At 44.1% G+C, this 24,124-nt stretch overlaps 1 protein-coding gene across 6 annotated transcripts in view; it reads left to right on the top strand.

Moving 5' to 3' along the window:
- TRAF3IP2 (TRAF3 interacting protein 2) overlaps positions 1-23,909 on the top strand; it is a 28,419-nt gene extending 4,510 nt beyond the window's left edge. For 2 of the 6 annotated variants that reach the window (XM_026119891.2, XM_026119890.2), the window contains exons 2-10: positions 5,886-5,979; positions 6,215-6,982; positions 10,017-10,206; positions 12,478-12,653; positions 14,041-14,129; positions 15,938-16,006; positions 17,590-17,706; positions 18,835-18,909; positions 23,311-23,909. In XM_026119891.2, coding sequence (XP_025975676.2) covers positions 5,964-5,979; positions 6,215-6,982; positions 10,017-10,206; positions 12,478-12,653; positions 14,041-14,129; positions 15,938-16,006; positions 17,590-17,706; positions 18,835-18,909; positions 23,311-23,457 — 1,647 coding nt within the window. In that variant the 5' untranslated portion in view covers positions 5,886-5,963 and the 3' untranslated portion in view covers positions 23,458-23,909. Of the gene's footprint in view, positions 1-5,465; positions 6,983-10,016; positions 10,207-12,477; positions 12,654-14,040; positions 14,130-15,937; positions 16,007-17,589; positions 17,707-18,648; positions 18,737-18,834; positions 18,910-23,310 lie in introns of those variants that run through there. The other 4 variants (XR_010388331.1, XR_010388329.1, XM_064508888.1 and 1 more) reach the window with 4 other exon arrangements.
- The last annotated feature ends 215 nt before the right edge of the window (positions 23,910-24,124 follow it).

Genomic DNA, 24,124 nt, shown 5'->3' with positions numbered 1-24,124 from the left:
AGTACACAGGAACTGTTTGGAAATCAAGGAATTCCTGTCCCTCCCCACCCCTTGTGATCTCAGCTTTGCCTTAATCTGTATCCATGCTGTTTCAGAAATAATGCCATAATTTGTACATAAAAAACCCTTCACTAGTGTGCTGTTCAGCAAGGAAGCTGAGGTGCCTTTCTCATCCTAATGTTCTCTTTTTTTACTAATGCGCACAAATATGTCTTTAATCAAAAGAATAAAGATATTTTCCCCTCTCTCTGGAAGTGCCTGGGAGTGCAGATATGCTCGTGTTGCAGATTCTCTCTTCTTTTTCTTCCCTGTCAGAAGTTTTCTAATCAAAAGCAGATAGTGTGTGTTTTGGGACAGTGAATCTTGACAAGTCTTCATGTTGGGAAATAGATGGAATGCCTGAAGGGTTTCACAATCGACCGCAAGAAAACTGCAAAGATGGGCCCGAACCCAGCACCCTTCCTCTCCCCCGCCAGCCACAGCCTCTGTCGGTGTTTGCTGGGGGAGCTGGACGCTTGCTTTGAACTCAGATGCTCGGGCCATCTCTGTTGACCTGGAAAAGTATTCGTTCCCCACTACCCCCTCCATTCAACCCTCCCCTGCAGCTTCCCAGAAGCAGCCAAAGGCAGCTCTGTGTAGGGCAAGAGGATGACACAGCTGTTAGGATCTGGCCATCCGTGGCTGGACATGCTGTTTGGGCAGCCGTCCCTCCAAACCGCCTGGCAGGCAAAATGGAAGAACCTCTCTCAGCCTGGGAAGCCTTGCAAGCGAGCTGAGTCACAAGAGGCTGAGTCTCTGCCAGACAGCTCGCTGAGCACCAGCCCGGCAAGGTTATTTGCTAAATTAATGCATGTTACAAAACTGCATGTATGGGCAGAGGAAGGAAGAGAAGGGCTGTTTAAATAAAGGTCTCTCGCTGTTTCCAAGAGCAGTCCAGGCTTGGCTACTCTGCTCCTTTAGGTAGGGCCTCTTCACCTTATAAGCAGAAGTGTAAGCAAAAGCTCAAGTTGGTTATCAGTAATCTCCTGCATTTTCATAGGTGCAGGGGGGATATTAAATTCTTGGAGCTTTCTGGCAATACGATGGTATGACTTGATATTGCAGAGTTTTTGGAAATGAGATTGGGCACAATCTGCATTCTCCGGTGGGCTCAGTGCCAGGAAAAGGATCAGGCTACAGGTTTGTGAGGACATTGCAATATGCTGAAGCATTCCTCTACCCTAATTCTTCAACACTGGGGACCTAAACAAGTTATTTTTCTGGCCTATGCTTAACTATACTTGCAGGATAAGTTAAATAGAAAAGTCAACAGAAACTGAACAAATATTTTACACCACGAGGCCACATAAAATACTGGGATAATGGGCTCAGCGTTGGGTCTTTTACCAAAAGCTGGGGATCGTCAGCAGAGCAGAAACAACATCCTGAAGCACTGGCTTAGGAGGAGAAATGTTTCTGAGTCATCTGTAACATTTCCAGCAGCACAGGGATTTTCTCTTGGGCATTCCCATCCAAATACGGCTGCCAGCATTGCTCAAAAAGTGTTTGGTGCGTCCTGGGGTTAATTTATCCTCTGGGCTATGTCTATAGACAGCTCTGCTGCTGCAACAGCTTCTTCCTTCAAGCAGAGCCGCTGGGAGAGGATGATGATGAAGTCACTTTTCCTCCTTTCTAACAGTGTGTCTGCTTTAACACTAAAACCCATCCGCACCTTGGTGCCTCGTGCCTTGGCCTCTCGGGAGCAGGGGCTGTGCGCGTTTATCAGAGCACAACTTGCGCTGCCCAACCATCCTGCAGCAAGCAGGGTCTGAGCAAATTAATACTAAAAAACCCCAGAAGCTTTTGAAGGAAAAAGCGTAGGCGATGGAATCAGATTTCTCTCCTGTCTGATCAAATTATTATTGCTCAGATGTTTGGAATAGTTTTTATCATGTTTAGCTCATGTTACACAGGAAGTAGATAAGGCAGTCGCAAATATGAAGTTGATTTAAAAGATAAAGAGGCATTTATCCTTTTACAGGGTCAAACATAGGAAAAAAATTTTACAGTATCATACTGTAAACCATTTGGAGAGCTTGGTAGCTGGCCATTTGCAGCACAGTTTAACAGTTAAAATCTCAGCAGAAATCCCTTGTCCAAAATGGAGAGTAGATACACTAAATAAACTTGGGGAAAATAAGTCTCCATTATTCTGCCTATGCCGCGCCTGTCATTAGGTTCACGTGGTCTGCGTAAGATACATTTCACAGATACCCAGATGTTAATAATGGGGCTAAAAAAAGGCAAAAAAACTTTGGAGGTTGTAGTCTCCAAAGGAGCTTAGTAACCTTTAAATCCCATCTGACATTTGATCCAAAATCTGCCAAAGTTAACGGAAAGATTCCCATTTATTTCACTGGGCTTTAGACTGAGCTTTTGGTTTCTGCACAGAAATCCATTTCTTCTGGTTGCTGGAAATGAGTCACGGTGCTAAACTAAAGGCTGTTGAGTACAGACGGGCCACATTCAAAGCGTTTGCGAGCATTTTGATCTGACTACTTCAGAGACCATCAAAGAAATATCAGAACATATCAGACATTTCAAATTTGTTTCTGAAAGGCTCCGTTCAGGTATTTGATAACGATTATACCTAATGGTGGGACGCTCCGACAAAATGTTTTATTAAGCAGGTGGAGCTGCACCCGGCCACACCGCAGCTGAGTTCACCCTGCAGGAATACTAGCGAGGATTTGTCAAAGGAGCCCCTTCACCCACGCGCTCGTGTGGGGAGAACAAGGATTTGCAATACGCTTTGCGCTGCTTTAGTGCAGGTCATTCGCTCGCTGGGGTATGCCGTTGTGTCAAGTCACGAGCAAAGGGACTGAGAGAGCCACAAGCCAAAGCAGGTCTCAGCAAGCGCTTCAAGGCCAGGTGACCTATGGGTCAGCTTTACGGAGCGGTTTAGATGAGCAGATATGCAAAAGGCAGATGCCTCGCATGGGGTTTCATACCTAACCTTCTCAGGTGCTTCTGTAAGCCTTGCAGGGGACTGCTCAGCCTCTTTTCCCCCGAATAGTGTAAATTTGAGTTTATGCTGTATTGCCCAGGTGAGTCCTCTGACTGCACTACAGTAATCTCATTTTAACTGTGATCTGAGCAAAGTTCCCAGGTAAATAACATTTTGCCATTGCTGCAAATAACAGTCCAGCATGAGTCCCCATCATAATCCTCTGCTGATTATGAGAGCTCAAAGTTTTCCCTTTCCCATCAGGAATAACATCGGTTATTCTCGTCACAGAGCGGTGACTCAGCTAGCAGGGCCAGGGAAGCGGCTTAAAGGGAAAGGGCTACAAACCACCAGGAAAAAGGAGTGACGGTGGTGAGCTGACTGTCAGGATTTCCAGCCGGGGTGCTTGTCACGCAAGGAGCCGGCTTGGTACAACAGCCTGTACTCGTGCTCGCGGGGGTGTAGCTGTCAGAGCTGCAGCATGGTCACTGCGTTGGTGCAACTAATGGCTGCATGGGAAAATGTACCAGCGTATTTGTACTACTGTAATTATCCCAGCATAACTCTTCTTGTGGACGTGCTTCTATAACACAGGATATGCATTTTGAATGTACAGTAAATCTTCTGCAGAGATGGGTTTTAAATTACACAGAGGAGGAATATTTACATTGCAGCCCAGCAGCAGCAAAGCGCAGTTTTTATTTTACTTCCAGTAAATGGTATGCCCAGAAGCAGCAATAGCCTGGAAAATGGCAAAGCCCAGATGAAAAATGTATGTCTTAATATGGAAGTGCTTGGGAGCTTCTCCACCAAGAAGTGCTTCTCTACCAAGGAGAAATGTCAGAGTTGCTTTTTAGCATAGATTTAGCATGGCAGACCCTGGTGAGCCCTTATGGGGCCAGTCCTGCACCGAGGTCCTCGGGTGTTGGGCTTGAGGAGAGCAGCGCTGGGACAGCAGAGGTGACGCTGCAGGAAGCCTCCCCGCTGCATCCGTATCCACCACACCCACGTTAGACTGCCTGGAGAAACTGCCAGCAGATGGGTAAGAACTGACTGTAATAAGCTTTGAAAACAGGCTGCGAGCCCCTGAAAAAGGCCCTTAAGTCTTTGAGAGGCTTCTTTGGGCAGATTTTGGTGACTTTATCACATTGGACTACTAAGACCGGAGGAACCTCCACACTCTCAAAGAGTTATGGCTCAGGACAGGACGGTCACAAGGGCTGAGGCTCTGTGGAGAGCAGAGACCTTGTACCATGTATGTCCCTTTGCAGCCATCTCTTGAGGGAGTTGAACTGGATGTGCTGCAGGGCTAGATGGGATTCTTACACTGCATTATTTTCTTCTCTGCTACAAAACCGTGATGCTTGTAGGGCCATTGAAAAGCAGCTGAAATGGAAATAACAAGTGCTCTAACCAAGGTTAACCAGAAGGAGCGATAAAAAGCTGTGGGAGCCAGGGTAAGGGTTAGGATGCTACTTATAGCTCTCTGTGATCTTGCTCCAGTGTTTTGAATACTGTGGTCATCTGAACATGCTCTTCCTTTGGCCTTTCTGTTCAAGGTGGACTGGCTGACGCTGAGAGAAATCCTTGGATTGCTAAAAGTTCTTCGAACTTCCTGTGAATTTGCCTTTCTTTATCAGGCTTTTAACTCAATTTCTATTGTCAAACGTTGCCATTCCCATTGCTTGAGTACTTTGGGCCTTCTGCTCAGATGACTCTCCTACCTGGGATTTTGGCTTCTCCCATCTGATAGATGGAAAACAGCTGGGGAAAAGATGAGCACCAGATTTCTTTCTCCATACCCCAAGGCGAGGGATAAAATCTGCTCACAGCAAGCTGATCTGTATCCCTGTACCACAGGATGGAGCCAAGTGCAGAGATCAGCAAGCTAACATCACGTGTGCTGATATTTTTCTGTGCCACAACCTGGGGACGCACAGACTCGGGTACTGGAAGCAGCCGAGCCTTGTCAGCGTATCGCCGCCCCAAGCCCAACTCACAAGCTTGGCCTCGCGGCTCAGGGCGGACGAGCTCCCAGTTCCCATGTGAGCTCAGTTGCTCACTTGCAATCCAGCAGGCCCAGCAGGAGAGGTCACACCAAAGAGAAATGAGATTCATTTTATACCCAGAGGTCTTTAGGTACAGGATAAACAGAATGCTCTATGTAACCTGTAACAAGGCTTGCACTTCTCATCCCTCAAAATGCTACAGCAACAGCATATAATCCACATGTAATTGCTTCTATAATTATGAATGAAGGTGGTGTAGAGGCATCATCCATCAAGAATCATTTGGCTGGACCAAATTTACTGAAAGGCCCCTCCAAAAGGAAGTGATGATTTTGCTGTTTGGAGCCCAAGCCAATTCTGAAAATGGGGAAAAATCCAAGCAATAGCTCAAGTCTCTAAATTGTCTTTTAATTCTATATGATTTAAAATAACAACAACCATATAATAAAAGGATGGATGAACTGGTTTGGTAAAATAAGAAACAATGTTTGGAAACTAGCTTTGGAATTAAAATTACTCAGCTATGTGTAGAGTGAAGTTTAGATCTGAAGATCTAATACGTAGCTATTATTAGAAAGTCTAGAGTAAAATATTGTAAGTGATTGTATTCTTTGGAGTATCTCTGAACCAAATTTCCAGACCTAAATAGCCTGCTCTTTTGTCAGTTGCAGAAAATTACCTAAGAGAGACAGTTCATGTGATTCTTTTTTTCCCCGTCTCAGCAGGAACAGTAAGTACCAGAAATCCCATAAAAGTGTCTGTTCTGCGAAATGTGATTTCCAGAACTCTAGCCGGTGTTCTTTTTCAGTCTCTGAGATAGAGTTATTTTTGGATTATTGACTGTGTGAAACTGTACTATGCTTACAAGAGTACTTTCTCTTGTTTTCCAGTTTGCAAGAAAATTCTGGCCTTGCAATAAGACAGTTGACTCTCGTTTCCAGTTTGCAGCGTGACTGCAAAACTTGGAAATGGCCTCCATCTCAGGTGAGTCCAAACAGTAACTCTGTGCTAGCCACATGCTGGCTAACCCTCTACTTTCTTGCTTCGCCAAAATTGAACCAGACCCGTCTTGTTTTTTGCCTGTCTTTTTAAAGAATATAAATGCTTTTTGATACTCTGCTCTTCAGTATTCTGGCTCACAGTCATTGAGTGATGGCTGAAGATATGCATTTGTCTGCATGGCTGTCAGTCTGCCTTGTTTCTTCTGCTGCTCTTTCAGGCGCTTTTGTGAGTCGAAGCATACCAGTTGAAGTGGACGAATCTGTGATGTGGTCCCCATTTGTCGAACGTGCCTTGGAAGAGGCTTCGCAATCTTCTGGTGAGCATATGGAGAACGAGGAGTCCCGGGAACCTCAAGCTGCTCAAATGCCTCAGCCCGATGCTGGACCCTCATGCCTCTACAGAGCACCACCATGTCACCAGCCTCCACCATCCAATGTAGCAGCCATGGAGACGGACAGCAGGTTATGGTCAAAATATACAGATCCCAGTGAAGACAGGTGCTTCTGTTCCCCTGGTGAATCAACAGTTGGAATAGTTCCCTCCAAGATGCATCTTTTAGCTATGGAAAAATCAAGTGGGCATTTGAGATCTCAGGTTTCAGCTGACACCGGCCACAATTCCGGTAAATTGAAAAAGAGTTTGTCTGATGTTCCTGAGGATTCACTCGAGGACAGCAGCCAAGGGAGTTTACAGCCACAGCAACCCTCAGAAAACAGAGCACCGGCAGAGCTGGCGACTGTGGATACAGGGTACAATTCCCAGTCACGAGACGTCATGGGCATCAGGCACTTAGAGCCCCCCTTACCTCTGGTGTCTGTGCTGAACCCCCAGGACCTTCCAGGACCTCTGATCTCCAGAGAGTTTTTTGAACCTGAGCATCAGCAGTATCCTCTATGCCAGCACGTGCCCCATCCCAACATTTCGTCACAAGCTCACGGCTGCTTTGGGCACCGCTGCCCAGTGGAGCAACACCCGCAGCACCCATGTAAGTGACACAGCTTAGCCCCACATGAGGTTTTCCTGCGATGTCACAGCCATCATTCACCAAGCTGGCATTTTCCTGCTGTACTTCCTTCACAGCATGCAATTATTAGCATTTTTAAACATTTATTTGCAATCCGTTTTTATATTTCCAGAATTAAGGGTTATGCCACTGGCCTTGCTGATGCAGAACCTCTGAGCCAGATAAAAAGTTAAAGAGCTCACAGTTACTCGTCAGATGAAGGCTAATGCTTTTGCCTAGAAACTATTCTTTGTTGGTCACACACTGAACGTACACAGCCTTCTCCCTGCTGTTATTTCATATTCTAGTCATTTCCTTCCTCCTTGCATCAGTCATTCAGCAGCCTCCTGTACTGATTTAATTCCTGTTGTTTTCATAGGTTTTCTTGCTCCCACTTGGATCTCCAAAGAAAGTTGAGCATTTCCTGCCAAAATGAGAATGGATGTCTACCTTTGATCTCTTTAAATAGTATCTACCAGCATTATGACCAAACTAATCCATGTATTTTATTTCTACTTGAAAAAAAAAAGCATGACATCCATCATCCACATTTTTTCTCTTGTTAGCTGAAATGAAAGCTCATTATTTAAAATGGACACCTCTCAGCTGCTTCCTGCTGGTGATCATATCACTGGACGCTGATGTGACTCAGTCAATATGAGCGTTTTGGCTCTTGGAGACTGCGAAGCAGTTTACAGCCTGCTATTAATTAGTATTCCTTTTCAGTCGCTGAGATTTTTATCTGTATGAAGTGAGCTTTGAACATTCAAAAGCAATATCATTGTTTTAATTCATATTACATTAGACTCAGGAGGCCCCAACCAGTTTTGGGCTCACTTTGTAATAAAGAGCTGCAGGCCTGTTCTAATAGGGTTTTTTAACCTTCTGTTGACTCCACAACATTTATATTACATCTGTTTAAAGAGTTTTGTCATTCCAGTAATGTGCTATGATTAAGTAGAAGACAGAGTATCAGAGCCTCAGTTGTCACCTCTGATCTTGGGACTTTATATTGGGGAAGGGGCTACAGATGGACTTCCATCAACCGGGGCAGCCAGATGTTCACAGAGCGTCCTCTGTTCTTCTGTTCATACCTCCTCATTTCAGTTTGGGTTTAGCTTTAAGCAGAAGAAGAGTTGGTTGCACAATACCCCTCACTATTTACCTCCTCCACACGCAGGTATCGTGAGAAACAGGACGTTGACTGAATGAGACCATTTCGTTTTAAAGCAGGAACTCTGAAAGGCTCTCTTTAGAAAAATCCCTAGTGTTTCAACCATATCCAGAGGACAAAAAGAATAAAATAAACTCATAAGGCTGGAGCAGATGTGGTCAGGACCAAGAAGCTGGCAACTGTGCTCCTGTTTCTCACATGCCTGGTGCAGCATAAATCACCTCCTGGCAGCTCCTTGCATTTGAAATCATTATTCAGCAGTCGCAACCCACAACAAAGCTGGGCAGTGCGTACGCTATAACATGTCTCTCCCAGGCAATATCAATAGCGTGGATTGTGCCCGTAGGCTCTGACCTGACTCCGGACACCTGCTACTTGCGATACAAGAGTAAACTCCGTCTGAAGTCAAAGCAATCCTCTCAGCAGCGCTATGTGCCCAGGCACCCTTGTTTCAGACGTATATATGAGAGCTGTTCATGTCTGAGACTACTCATACCTGACCACAGTGGTTACATCTGTTAAAATACTATAGCATCAGATCCCAAAGAAGCCGCCAGCCTAAAAACCCTTAAACCAAACTGAATCTTCCCAGAGCCCTGCCAGTTTTCCTAGAGCTGGTCATGAGGAGCACCATTAGTACCCATATTTATGTTCATTCTTTGCTCTCCCGGCCTCCTTCAACCTGTCCTGTTACAAATAGCTGAGAGGAAGGGAAAAAGGTCTCCAACAACAATCTCAACAAATAGGACGCTGCGAACTCTCACAATTTCATCAGGAATCTCTTCGTAACTGTGGAGTTGGGAGGCTGGTGGTAAAGCACTGTCTCCTGGAGTTGGATGATTTCATTAAAGCTTTTCTTTTTATTTATTTTTTTAAAAATTTAGCCCTCGTGGCTGCTAGGAAAAGGAAAGCATGACCCCCAAAGTAGCTAAAAGTATTTAAAAAAAAACAATCCGGGAAAAAAAGAGCATTTGAGTACTGCAGCTTTCAGAGCCAGCTCATAACACCATAATCATGCAGTGCTCGAGCTAGGAAGCCCTGCCAGTCTGGACTTCGATCTCTGCACAGCAGCTTGCAAGTGAGCAGAGCTGCTGCCTAATGCAAACTGCAAGCAGAAAGGCTGAAAAAACAGTTTTTCCTGTCTGGGAAACCAGCAGCCTAGATTGCCTTCTCTTTCAGTTTATGCCAACACTTCCACCATACATTAGTTATTAAACAGCATTACGATGCCGATGACAGTAAGATTTTTCAGAACTACTTAAGCAAAATGCTGGCTTTGGGCTTCCCCTGCAGCCTCCTGCATGGCAACAGGACCAGCAGCAAGGCCTTAAAAGGTCAGCTAGGCGGAAAATTCGTATCGAGTGAAGTAACAAGCCAAGAGATTATTTTTTTTCTCTTTTCATTTACAATAATCTCAGTCTGTTTAGCCTTAGTGTTGCAAACTGATTCGTTCCAGGTTTTTTTCATCTGCTTTCATGAGAATGTTAGGATGATTCATTTTTCTCAAGTTATTGCCAAAAAGAAATTTAAAAAAAATACCAAGGCATGTTAAGTGCAGGGACAAAGCAGCCCTCAGTATTTAACTGTCAGTTGTCCCAACAGTCCAACCCACAGTGGGAAGCTGAACCATATCGTATATGAAAGGGAAATAGAAAACTTCAGAGTGTAAAAACTTTCCTTAATCTTGCTTCTTTCAAGCTAAGCACCCTGCAAATGCCTCAGAACTGCTGCAGTTTCCCTAGAAATAAAGGAGGACGTGCCTGGAAACTGATAAACCTAAACTGAGGCAAAGATACATTACCTGAAATGATAATTGCTGCTCTTATTGTCTCACCCTCCCAGATGGCAGAAGTCCTTACCAACATTTTGCACATACATCTCAGCCACTTCCTCCTGTTCCTGGCCCTTGCATGAGAGTTATCCGTCCGGCCCAGCAAGTCATCCCAAATTACTCTAACCTTCGTGCCCCTAAAGGCACCGGAGACAGACTGCCCCAGAGGTCGTGCTCCTCCCCTGCTCATCTGCGATTCCTGTAAGTATGCTTCAAGTGAGTTGTGTGCAGTGGAAGCTCCTATAATAATATTTTGTGGGCTTTTAACCAATAATTCTGAAGTTCTGTAGTGTTAGTATACCTGGCTTGCTGGGGGATATGCAGAGTACTAGGTAGTTTTATTTATTTGCTATTTTACATGCAGCAGGGGCCTGACCTTACCCTGAGGAACTTCAAAGCCAGTTACCTGATATGTTGTTGCAGCGCGCCCTGAAATGCACACATTAAGAAAGATAAATACTTAAAGGTTAGAGCGATGAGGGGTTGAAAATATCTCAGCTGAAACCTTAGAGCTGTCCTGTTTGAGAGCAAAGGTCAGTTCGGCGGTTCGCTGCAGTCTCCGGCTTTCTAGTGCACCCGCCTCGGCCTCCTTGGTCATTGGCACTCAGCGATTTCTGTCTTCCGCAGCACAGAGGAAAATGGAGAAAAATCTTGCCTGTCACTGATGTATCTCTACATTGCGGTTTGCAGCATTTTCTAGGATTGCTCATGTAGTAATACGACACCTCACATCTAGCACTTTTCGTCTGGGGCTTTTTGCCTGTTTTTCAAAGATTAATTTACCAGGCCTCATTCCTCCTTTCCATTAAAAACATGTCATTAACAAATGGGAGACATTATCTATGCAGGGTTTTCTCCAGACTCACTTGCCTGAAGTCAAATTGAAGCTGCAGGTATTTAGCACATTGGAAAAGGTGACCGTTTTTATTTAAGTGCCAAAATACTTGTAAAGGTGCTAAACTTAGAGGCATCTGTGTTTGAAAATGTTCACTTAAGTGACACAGCCCTGGCAGAAAACTGAGACAACAGGCAGAACTAGCAACATAAGGGAGCAGCTGACAGAAACATTGCGCTCCTCTGGCCCACGAAAACTTACGGGCTCTAACAGAAAAATAACATTAAGATAAAGCAGTAGCTGCAGTAGAGATAGTTGCATTAAAGAATGTTTGAAAGCGTAGAAACACTGAGGAATAGTTGGTATCCTTGGAATTAGTAAAATTTAAAAATGGACTCCTAATTTTTTACATATTTGTTGTATGAAGTGAAGTTTTGCGAAGACCTGTAAATTAACCACAGGGCAATTTTGTGGCCTTTGATGAGGTTTGTGTTGCATTTCTTGGTACTTTCCTCTTCTAGAAGACATTCATAATAACCAGGATCCATCCTGTGGCTGAGTTACTGGTGTTTGCATGCTGATTCCAGGAACGGCAGTTATATGTTGGTAATATTTGCCTATAGAGTATTTTGTAACAGAAAACATCTGTACCAAAATGAATAAACCAGAGCTTAATGTGACAACACAAAACATGCTGTGACCAGACTGTCATCATTCATTTAAGAAAGGCAAAGGAAAAAAGAGAGTGGGCTTGATTGACTAAATATCACTGCTCTGGGGGGAAAAGCTCTCAGAGAAACCTAACACTTGTCCAGTGATTCAGCCCCACAGATTCAGATCACACCTCGTTGAAAAGTCTGTATAAATTGTCCTCCTTATTGGCTCAAACTGTGAACCCAAAGTATACTAAGAACAGAACTGCTAAGCTTCCTAAAAATCATCCCTTTCACTCTGTTTTAAAGGTAGAGCAGACATTATGCAAGGTTACTGCAGGTCCAGAGCCCCACTGGGTCTGCTACTGCTGGTCCAGAAATCAGAGGTTTTCCCTTCAGCAATACTTGCGGTTTTGCCCCAAACCAGAGACACTTTAAGTCGTGCTAGAGTGCACGGTGGGAGTTGGGAGTCCCCATATCCCATTTTCCTCTAGAAAGTAGCTTCCCTCCTCGAACCACATCTCCTGCTCAGCACAGGACATCTTGAGGCTTGTCATGCCTCGAATGTCCAAGCTGCCACAAAGCGCCCTTTAAGGTGGTAGGAGCAGGTTACCCAGATGCCACTCTGGTCAAGTACATGCGTAACCACATCCATAGCACGGCATTGTTTCTCACCCAGAAATGTTCTTCACTTCTGCTAATTGCAAACTGAGCAGCTTTCAGCTCAGAGACGCATTTACTTCCTGTGGCTAAATGTTGCTTCTGCAATAAATTGTGTCTTGTGGTAGACTACCACCCAGGTAGCAAGAAGGCTCAGTTCAAAAGGTGCTGTAACAGCTAAAAATAAATGCCGAGCCAAGCATTTTTTCAAGAACTTTTCTTAGCTAATATGCAGATAAAGTTCTTAATGTGCTTTTAAAGAGAAAAAAAGAATTTTACCTGAAAACAAATATTTTTAAAATCCTCACTTGCTTTTCTTTCTAGAAACCAGTTATACAACCAACTACCTAATGGTCAGCTACCCCCCCAAGCATGTGGACCGGAGGAAGCGTGCTGGTGTCCATCTGACAATGTCCCATTTCCAGCTGGCGTCCCAAGACCTCTCAGTAACCCTGCAGCCAAGGGAACTCTGAAAATGAGCAATTTGCCTGAGGAGTTGCGTAAGTGGTTAGCAGATTTGTTCTGTGCAAGATTTTACAGAGCTTTAGGTGGGAAAGCTCGGGGGGTGGGGGTGGGGGTGTGCAACAACATCAAGACACAAAGTCAACAAGAAAAGCAAATACGAAATGTCATCACATCTGCAGGGTGTGGGTGCTCATGTTTGGCAGAACAGAATTATTCCCTTGAATCCTGAAAAGATAATTGTCATTAATTGCTTGTTATTTTGTTTACAAAAAATAAATACTGCTAAAATTGTTTTCATGACTCCTTGCTAAACAGTATGTCCCTCTGAGGCAGGAGGCACTGAAGCTTACAGTAAAAGACAAATAACAAACAAAGCCCTTGGGGTAAGGTCTGCCTGTCCCAAACCAGACAAAAATGTCAAGTCTTGACCTCAATTTCTCCCTGAACTGGTCAGAGAAGAGGGCTTTCGGCAGGGAGCCAGCAGTATGTGCCGAGGGCAGCACAGGCGCTGGTGAAGCCACTCTCCCTGCCACCAGGGCCCTTCGCACCAGCTGCAGCGAAAGGCTGTTCCTGCAAGGGGCAACAGCCTTTCTGAAGCAGCCTCACCCTTCAACTCTTACAGGAAAGTTAGGTTTCGAATAACCTGGCTTCCTTTTAAATGCTGTGCTGGCTAGTGAGTGATCCCTCCACATCTCTCCTCAGGTTTTAATTTGTCTTTTATTCTTCATTTTGCGCATCACCTTTCAAAGTCCCATACTGAAGCTTTCCATCCTGAAGAGTGAGTTGCGACACCTGATGGCACTCTTGGATATGCCCTACTTTATCAATTAGCGTGGACTAGATGCAGGATTTACTGGATAAATTTGCATGGCTTGTGATATGCAGCCGGCTGGATTAGATTAACCATCTGGCTTCTTCTGACCTATGAATCTATGATTATTTAATGAATATGAAAACTCCTTCCACGATGGTGGGAGCAGTCGAAGACACAGTTGTCCTCAGCTGCCTGTCCCGGGGAGGCAGTACAGGATGGGTAAGGCCTCCTCAGCCAGTGCAGCTCTCAGCCTGGGGAGTGAAGTTTGGGGGGACACCGTGCTGGTTTCAGTTGGTGCATGTGGTGCCAGTGCAGGCTGAGGGCAGTATTGCCTATGCCATGGGGCTGGTGAAAAGTAAGCTCTGGCAGCAGGGCAAGGCAGGTGTGTTTGCTGGCAGCAAGGATGTAGGAGCTTAAACCCAGATTGCTGGACAGGGAGTTGAGTTCACCCCCCTAAACCACTGCGCTACCCCATAATTCATTTCATAAATAAGCAAAAGAGATGTGGGCAGGACCACTGCGCAGCAGAAAAGGACAGTTAAGGCAGTCTAGCTCTTTGCATTACTTGTTTTAGTGCATCACATATTCATAAGGAATCTCTCTCCTAGGCAAGGTCTTTATAACCTACTCTGTGGACACAGCCGTGGAGGTCATGAAATTTGTGAACTTCCTGCTTGTAAATGGATTTCAAACTGCTGTAAGTATTCCTTCTGGAGAAAATGATTTTCAACTAGGGGAGAAAAGAGACCTTTACTTAAAAAGCAGAGGGCACACACAGTCTATCAGATGTTTTTCTGTGTTTTTCTGCATTGTAGATTAAGTAAGATACAAATGGAATGAACTGGGCTTTGGATTTAAAAGTTGTAACTTAAATGATTTGACTTTTCATTTGCTCATATTTTTAAGTGAATTTTATACTTTGAAATGGGCTTTAATAATGACCCTGGAAAATTCTGTTTAGTGACACCAGGTACCAGATGGGCAATAGTATGAGTTTTCATGAGCTATTCCATTAATGGTGCCTCATATTTGATGTGCAATATTAAAAAAAGGTCAGTTTTCATGATCATCCCATCCTAGCTTCTTTTCTGAGATGCTGTTACATTGCTGGTTCTTCAGCTATGAATACCTTTGTACTAAAGACTAATCTAAAACCAATGTATTTCACACAGCTTAATGAAACAGTCTATCTCGTGGTTTCATTTGCTTTATTATACTTTTTAAAAGGATTCAAAAATCACTGGCCTGAAAAGGTCTGTGTCCTACTGTCTAATCCCATAAGCTGTCCAGATTTTCATATAACTTCCCATGAGTTTGCTTTATCACAACTGTCCTCTCTAAGGGAACCATCCATAGAGGCTCTGGGATTCAGCGTTCATCAAAATCTTGATTCATATTTTCCTACTTCAAGCGCATATGCTATCTGACCCCTCAACCTTCATTCTTTGGCTTCAGTTCAGGAAAGCATTTAAGCAAGTGGCTGTCATTAAACTGAATGAGACTCAGTGGGAGTTTAGCACATGCTTATTTATTTTCCTGAATCAAAGACTTTTTCCAGAGCCTGAAATTATGCTTCTCTCTAGCAGTTCTGTACTACATTTGACCAATTCATAAGAAAGCTATGAACACTATAGAGGTACAGAGTAGAAGATTACTAGAAGGCTCATTAAGAGTACCTTTGCTCATAGTAAAGTGCCCCCAAAACAAGGAAACAAACATATTCTTTATTTTTGGAAAGGGAAAAAAGAAAGACCTGAAACAGGAACATGACTCTTCTATCAAAAGCTTGGAGAAGTTAATACTTACTCCACTGGCCATGGTCACTGACTGCCAGTTTCTTGGCTTACAGACAGTGCAAGGAAGTGAGTGGTGTTGGTCACATTCCGTCCTGTGAGGTCCTCCACCTCTCTCCTCTCACTGAAGGTTGCTTTGCTGCTTCCAGGATCAATGACTTGGCTGACTTCCCACCACACACCCTGAAAAGTTAGTGCAAGATGAAGCTAAAATTTGACGTGCAGTATATGCTCTTGCAGCCAGAAAATTTTCTGATGCAACCATTCAGGATCAGCTAGCCAAACAGAGGAGGTGGGCAGCTGTCCACCTTCATGAGACATTAATGGAAGCAAAAAAGCCAGTTTGTAAATGTTGAATATCTAATGTTCACCAGCAGCAATTGTCTCCTGTTCCAACCAGCAAAAATGCCTGGGGGTGGTTGGAGCTGTCAGGGCAGGACAGCAGGAACAGCTGGCTACCCAGGAGCCTAGAGGTGCTGCAGCAGACTGCCTCCAGCTTTGGGTGGTGCCTGTCTTGCTCAATTCTGGAGCACAGAAAAATGGGGTGAAATTGTGTATGCGCATGCATGTGTGTATGTGTGCGTGTGCTGTTTCTTTTCCAAGGCATGAATGTCAAAAACTAAGGAAAAGTGCTGGCATCTGGGAACCTTTTCAGAGACATGAACTGGGAAGAAAAGGCAAAAGGATGCTAACCACTTTCATCCTCTTGCAGATTGATATATTTGAGGACACGGTACGAGGCATTGACATCATTAAGTGGATGGAACGCTACCTAGGTGATGTATGTAAAGACAATTTAACCTTGTTCCCCGACAGAGGTGACCTGAGGAAAATTGTTAAATTATGCAAATAGTAATGGGAGCAGAATCAAAATGCAAGATACACCCTTCCCTGCCCCTACTGAAATGGTAGAGGCCTGTGATAGAAGGTATAACCAACTCTCACTCACTTCTGCTTTGTATGATCCCAAAAATCTTTAAGAAATGAAGTGCTAATCTGGCCCTTCCTGCCAAATTCCAGCGGTGGCTGTTACATTCAGCCTGAAGCTGCCATTTGACAAATTGTTCATCCATCTCATTTTTCAGCACTCTGTTTTTACCTATGCATGGTAAAATAGATACCTGTTTCATCACAAGCTGCAAAGTAGTGGTTAATGTCTGTCCTGCTTCTCACCTGTAGCTTCTCTGTTGCTCTCTGAAATACCGATGGGTCCTTCTCTGACTGACCCCCTGGAGATGCCTGTCTTCCTCCATTTACTGTGGAGGCAGTTTATAACTTAAAAAGCTTTACACACGCAAGCAGGGAGGGACTGCTTGGACACAAGCAGGGGGACGTGTGCAACTGAGCATGTCTCTGCAAACCCTCAACATCTGTAAGTGCTTACATGCACGTCAGGCACAAGCAAAAGCAATTCTGCAGTATGTTAAGTCAGTGCAAGGGATAATAGTTTCTTACAATTTTTGACCCTGTGGTGGGGCAAATTCCTTGATATTGCACAGAAAGAAAGAGTTAATTAGGTGCCAGGCTGACTATAAGCCACATACTTGGAAGCCTTACACAGCCTGATGTGGCAGAGATAAAAGACAGGCCCTAAGTAAATGCAAATAGGAGGCTTTAATCTGCTGAACCTCTTCACTGGCCCACCATTAAGGAGGAGAGAGATTTCCCAGATAGGAAGGATGGCCTCTTTGTGGAAACCTGAGATCAGCCAGGGCCCGGGATTAAACAGGCGGCAGGTGGGATCCTGGCTGTACCGGCAAGGCAAGGAGCACTGCCTTTGGCTCGGCCAAGGCAAGGCAGGACAAGAGCTGGCAGGTTACCCAAAACTCAGCCCAGGCCATCCCTGACAACCCGCAGCTCTGCACAGCCCTCTGTCTCCTCGCACCTAAGGAGATCAGCAATAACAGTGCTGCCCCTGTTGCTGAAAGGCCTGGATGTAGTTTGCACAGACAACTGCCTTTAGTGTCCTTGTGTGTAAAAGCCATGAAGGGTTAAATAGATGCACTTTTACATAAGCTGTTGGAAAACATTTAGGTCTCAATTTGAAGATAAGTTTTCTGTGTATATACATATGCACTCTACACTGATAGAAAGTAGCTTTTTATTAGAGGGATTCCAACTGCAAACTGGTAGCTGTTAATATATCTCTTGACATTTAGATACTCTATATTATGAGATCTCCAGAAATAAAGAGGAAGATGAGTGTACGAGTTCTCCTGTATTTCCTGCCAGAATGAATGAGATCCTCTCATGTTTGCCAAGAACATAAAGATCACTTAAAATACAAACTGGCAGATTTCCGATCTGCCTCTACCAAACATACTGCACTTCCCAATTTCATAAAAGTGCTTTTCTCCCTAACAGAAGACGGTGATGATAATCATAGCAATCAGTCCAAAATACAAACAGGATGTGGAAGGGGCTGAATCCCAGCTGGACAGGGATGAACATGGCTTACATACTAAATACATCCACAGGATGGTAAGCAAGGACATGCATTTGCTGTTTTACAAAGACTCTTGTCTCTTCTTCTCAAAAGACAAATCTCTCTCCAAATGGCAGGTTCTGTGCTTTGTTTTCACTAATCCCCATAGTTAAACACCCCCCTTTGGAATTCATTAATCCTCCCTCTCATCAGCTCTGTATGCTCATTAACATCTGCTAAGAGGTTCAAGAAAGAAAAGTCCTATTAAACATGCTCATCTTATTCCTCCATGTTCTTTATTATCCTATGTTTTTTCCCTCCTTCACCTTCTTGAGCCCTTGTTGCCCTCTCATATAGCCCTTAGCACAATCGTATCTACTGCTGCCTGACTTTACTCCTTGTAAACCAGTCCCCATCGCTTCAGCTCTTTTTTTGGGGGGGCAGCAATAAAGCGGGCTGAAACATGGAATTGCAAAGCTAAAGTGAGAGCTGCAGAGGAGGGGACACAGGGTGGCAGGGGTCCGGGAGTCACAGAGGCCTTTCTCTGCAGTCAGCCCCAGGGTGGACATTTAGCCCAGAAGAGCCCGCAGAACCGTGAAACTCATCGTTTCTCCCTTGGTTCTCAATTTGCCGCATTTCTTACCCCATAACCTCTCAAATCCCACAGTTTAATCCTTTAGCTAAACTTCTCAGAAACTGTGGCCAACACACAAGCTCTCAGCAGCTCTGCACTACCCCATCAAAGCCCGCGGCGCATACAGCCTACGTCTCTGGGACGTGGGGACAGGTTGGGTCCTGGCTCAGACTCTGTGCTGGCCTTCAGCTGAAATTTTTCACACCATTGGAGACTAAACCGGGGCCTTAGTCAAGTCAGGCTTCATCAGCTCTAGACGGATTTCATGGGACTGCAACTGGAGCTAAAACCATAATTGTTTCATACTGAAGGACTGTAAACGCTCAAGAAATGTTGACAAATCTTTCCTGTATCCTCTCTGTAGTAAAGAAGAATCAGATAAGTGGCCAAACAAAACGATACCCAGAGTCCACCAGCAATAGATCAAATCACTTAACAGAAGAGCAGTTTAAGTAAGCAATTAATGTTTTATGCATAGGATTCAGATGCATGTACAGAAAAATTAACATAACATTAATCGTAATAAATATGGCAATTTGTTCTATTCTAGATGCAGATTGAGTTTATTCAGCAAGGAAGTATGAACTTCAGATTCATCCCTGTGCTTTTTCCAAATGCTAAAAAGGTAACATACAAACGTGTGTGTGTGTGTGTGTGTGTGTATTTGTTACATAATTAAGCATGTATCATTTGGATCACAGTGCACCAGATGAAATCTTAAAGATCAAAACCTCAATTTCTCAGTGCTTAATAGCCCACTAGTAATATTCCAAACTACATTTTACATGAAAAGTTTACAGTTTTATGTACAAGTAACAAGGAAAAACATCCACAATATAAATATCAGTACATAAATGTATTTTTGATGATGAGCGTATAACTAAAACTCAAATTATCTTGAGCACTGAAAGAACTGAAATGGAGAGACAATCTATCCAGCAAGCATGTTTTTTATATTAACCCTTTTATAATTTTGTCCAGATGTAATGCTGATGAGTGTGATGGGGGAGATTTATGACTGATGTGAAGTGAGGATCTGGAAGAGGGTGGATTGAGAATATAAAAATAAAGAGGACAGTAAATACTAAAGTACTCTGCCATTGCTTCAACTTTGATGGGCTCATCAAAGGCAAACTGTGAGGTTTTTTAAGACTTGCAATTTCATCTACCTTCCTTATTGGTTTTGTGGATTCATTTGAAAATACGTAATACAATTGAATCCCTTACCTTTCTTCCTCACGCTGGGAGAATCTCTTGGATTTTTACAAGGCCAGAAAAGTTAAATGTCCTCATTTTTCATTGGGTAATTGCATTCTTCCCCCAAACTTAGAATGGATATATTATATTCGTATTCACTTTTCATCATTAAATAGTATGCACTGTTTGGTAGCTGTCATGTTACACCTAGCTGCAGCTGCATTTTGGAAGAGGATGGAAAGATTCTTTGTATTTATTTGGGTGCCCAGAGTTTGGAAACAAAGTCAACATTTAAACAACTCTATCAATGTTTTGTACGCCTGTGGGGTCCCACAGCGCTTGTGGATTTTAGTGCAAAGAAATTCTTTACTTAGGCATTGATTTAATATCAGTTCAGAAACTTGAAAACATGTCCCTGGCTTTGTAAAATACGTAAGATTCTTTGGAATGAATGGTACCTCTGGTATTTTATATCATTCAGCTTCCTGAATGACCTCAGCATGAAGGAGGGTGATCTGTTATTTGCATTAAGTGTTAAAAGCTCAGAGGCGGCACTAGTGGGAATTGGGCAGACCAAAGGCAGTGACCTGTTCTGTGTTTTCAGTCAGTCTTTAAGCTTGAGGAGGGGCACAGGGCAGAACGGCTCCTAACTCTGGGGAATCCTTGAGCACCTACTGTGCAAAGAGACCTTACGGCAACATTGACACCAACATGGGGCTGCAGAGAGAACTGGCACAGCAGGCACTATAGCCTTCTTTGGGCCTTGCAGCAGACACAAGAACAATAAACTTACATTAATTTTGGCTCAACTTTGTGTATCAAAAGACTATTTAGCATATAGCAGCAGTTCGCAGACAGTGATCTATAAGGAATTTCCAGGGCTGGTTTATTCAGCTGCTCTTATCAAAGCATCCGTCTCCAAGCAGCCTTCCTGCTGATTGCTGTGTAGTCCTGATCTCCTTTCAGTTTTTCGAGAGGTGCCTTTCTCGTCTAAATTACACAGATGAGCATTCTCTATTGCTGTTAAGGTTTGCTCTCTTTCTTCACACATTTCTTTAGTACATCATCAGCCTTCATCAGGCTGGTTAATGATAATATAACTGAGGATATCGTGGGTGGAAGGAGAGAACCAGACCCAGAGGGGCCTGGGCAGGTCGCAGTCAGTAGACAGTCAGAGGAGATGAGGTATCAATACCTGCAAAACTCACACCTATTCCAGGGATGCAAAATATGATATATATGAAAAATGGGATGATGTAGGCAGGCAAATTTTTTGTCTTTTTACACTGGCCTTTTCTGTATGTGTTCAAGTACTAGCCCAGCTAGCTCAAACCATGCTCCGCAAACATGGGCCCTGAATATACAGCCCTGCCCTTTGCGCTAACACGCTCTGCCATATTCCTATTACAATCCTGAAAGTTATCAAATGCTTTCCACATGGTGTTCTGAATTTCCTCCCTACTTACTTAGAGCCAGATATGGCTCTGGATTTAAAAGAATTAAAAGGGCTGCAACCATTTCCCTGTTGCTCCCACATGGTATGACCCACAGTCTGTGTCACGTGGTGAGAAAAAGGCCACAGCTCTACTAAGGCTCCTTCTCACTTTCTCCACTCCCCTTTGGGGTCAAAATAGCAACTATAGTCACCCCTTGTGCCTACACACCTCCTCAATTTAAAATTATTACCTAGCTTGATTAGCATGCAGGTGCTTTTTTGCACCAACTTCATTAAGGAAAATACTAAATAAAATTGGCCCCAGGATCAGTTCTGGAAGAAACCCCCAGACACGTCTTTTCGGGTGTGTAGTACCACTGTCAGGAGACACCCACTTGCCTACTGCACATTTCTCACACTGATTTCCATCTTTCCTAGCTTACCTAACCATTTCCCAAGTGGGCCCATATCAAATGCTTTGCTGAAGTCCAGACAGACCAGGTCTGCTGCATTTCCTTTCTCCAAAAAATGTATTTTCTTATCAAAGACAGAGGATTGGTTTGGTAAACCCATGCTGTATTTTTACCGCATTTCCTTCTGTGGCTCTTAACAAGATTTAGTAAAGAAACCATTTTTATGTAATAAGGGTATGAGTGACTGCAAGTGTGTGCATGTGCATGCAAACATATTTGTCTGTTCCTTTCTTTCTCCCAGTATCTTTTGAATCTCTTTGCCAATTCCAGACAACTTTGTCAAAGGAGTAAAATCCATTCCTATGAGATTAGTGAAAACAAACATGCAGGCAGAGGCAAGAAATCTTATTCATGCTCCTAGCAAAGGAAATGCTGCAGGAGCCACATTTTAAATCCTCCACTTTGGGCAGACCCTTCACCAAAGCTCATGCTGCCTTGGCCACTGGAGAAACTGGAGAGCCAGGCTTAGATGCTCTGCCACTCACCAAGCTGCTTGTTCAAGAGCCCTATGTGCTATGAAGGTGAGACTCCTGGGACTGTGGACACCTAGGGCGCTCACCTCCTCCTCCTTATACACAAATGCTGTTAATCTAATAGTGGCGGCACCAACTAACGCAGCCAGCTCCCTGAGCAGCAGAAACGAGCAGCCTGGATCCTGCAGCTGTACAGGCCCCTGAGAAGAGAGCCAACTGGAGAGGCACAAGGCTTGGGAATGAAAGATTTGGACTGCAGTTAGGTTGTTTGCTGGCAGGTAGGAAATGCACTAACCGTGCCAGAGCATCCCCTGGCAGGGTGCCAGAACCATGGTGTTATGCCAGCAGCTCTCTGCTCTATCCGCCCAGCTAGCTCCACTGGCTCAACAGGGACCGCGCTGCTCCTAACTGGAGTCACGTTTGGGAAAATGTTGCCCTGTTAAACAAGAGGGCCAGGGAGCAAGTGCTAGACATCTTTGCTGCTCACACGGCTTACCTGATAGCTCACTTCTGGCTTTGTTCTGGCTTCTCCAACAAGAGCGCTCCACGGGAAATCTCCATCTCCATGGTGGACATGAACCCGCTGGTTTTGGCCAAGGATCTGTCTCTGACTCTATTTTATTGGTGGTATGAATATAGCCCTTTCCCCTATAAACCCCAGCTGTCAGAAAGGAGACCTCCCCAGGCTGTGAGAACATGGGAGCTGAGCAGGCTCCTTTCCTTCAGACTGCTTCTCTCCCTCACTGTCCTATGCCACGGCCGTCCCAGATTTGTTATGTTGATGGGCATTAGCAAGTTCCCCTGAATGGCTGCATCTTCTCCAGGACGTAGGGAGTAGTGGGTATTTGATCCCCATTTATCTGGAGGTGCATGAGCCTCACCTCAAGCTCAGCACCAGCCTCAGCCTCCTGCTCAGGAGGTGCCCAGTGGGCACTGCACTTGGTGAACGAAGGCACAAGGCAGAGGCGAGACAGGCTCCTGGGAGCAGAAATGCTTCCCCGTGGTCCTGCTCCCTCCCTATAGAGTCTTGCCTCAAAGCTGAACGTGTGTGAGGAGCCTTCAGCAGCTACTACGGGGGAGACACAGGTCACAGCCTTTCCCTGGTAGGGGCACTGAAGTGTCTCCCTTCTCTCTTCAGTATTTATTTTCACAAGCCTTTAGATGCCTATGTTTGAGATCCAAATTCCTTTGAAACATGGTTGAAATTAGCCAACATGATGGCAGCGAGAGAAAGAGAGCCAGACAAGCTGTGAGATCATACTAAGTTCATTTCTTTAGGAACCCAAATACAATTTTGAAGCCAAATTAAAATTTCTTGTTGTTGTTACAGGAAGTGTCTAGAACAGACAAAATGAATGCTTGCTTGGCAGAGTTTAATGGAATCTGCAAGATTCTGGTATATATTCAGTGGGATTTATGGGATTTCCATTTTTTTTCTCCTTTTTCAGGAACACGTGCCTACCTGGCTGCAGAACACGCACATTTATAACTGGCCAAAGAATAAGAAGAACATCCTTTTGCGGTTGCTGAGGGAGGAGGAATATGTTGCCCCTCCAATAGGACCTTTACCAACACTCCAGGTTGTGCCGTTATGAACATTATCACTTAAAGTGCATGACAAGCAGTTGTTAAAGGGCTGTTCTTGGCAGGGAGCCAACACTCTTCCAGATGGCTCTTTCTGATGATAGAAGACACTCTTTCTGCTACAGGAATTAGTTGTCCCGGGTAACTCAGGCTCAGCTTGTTCTCCACCATGTTAAACGTTTCTTGCTGAAGCTGATGGGCAGAACTGCTTTCTCTAGATTTTTAAACAAGTTGCAACTGGAAAGAATATCCAGTTTTATTTTGTTTTAACATCTGTTTTTAACATACTCCTTTATTAGTCAACGAATACCAGAAATAATGTTGCAGTAAGTGTAAAATAAAAATTACATCCTCCTTTTTGCTCAGGGTTTCTTTACAGATGTTCCTGCCTTGTACAGCATTATCAGACAGCTAATTTGTGCATGCACTATTAAATATATTTACCTTTTCTAAGGCTACTTTATGTATTGCCTCAGTTTTTCTTATTGCTGGGAACAATGAAGGAATAGTAACTTGGGTAACGCGAGCTTTACTTAGACTGTCTTGCATAAAAACACTGTATTCGATTAGAGGACTCTCAGATCTGAAATCTCTGGAGTTTGATTTACATACAGCACAGCCCCTGACACCTTCAGCATGTTACGGCAATAGTCCACAAAAGGACAGCTCAATGCCTTA

This window comes from Dromaius novaehollandiae, chromosome 3 (genome assembly GCF_036370855.1).
Source record: "Dromaius novaehollandiae isolate bDroNov1 chromosome 3, bDroNov1.hap1, whole genome shotgun sequence".
Lineage (NCBI taxonomy): Eukaryota > Metazoa > Chordata > Aves > Casuariiformes > Dromaiidae > Dromaius > Dromaius novaehollandiae.
Note: the sequence above shows the minus strand (reverse complement) of the source record. Positions and strands in the feature narration are given on the sequence as shown.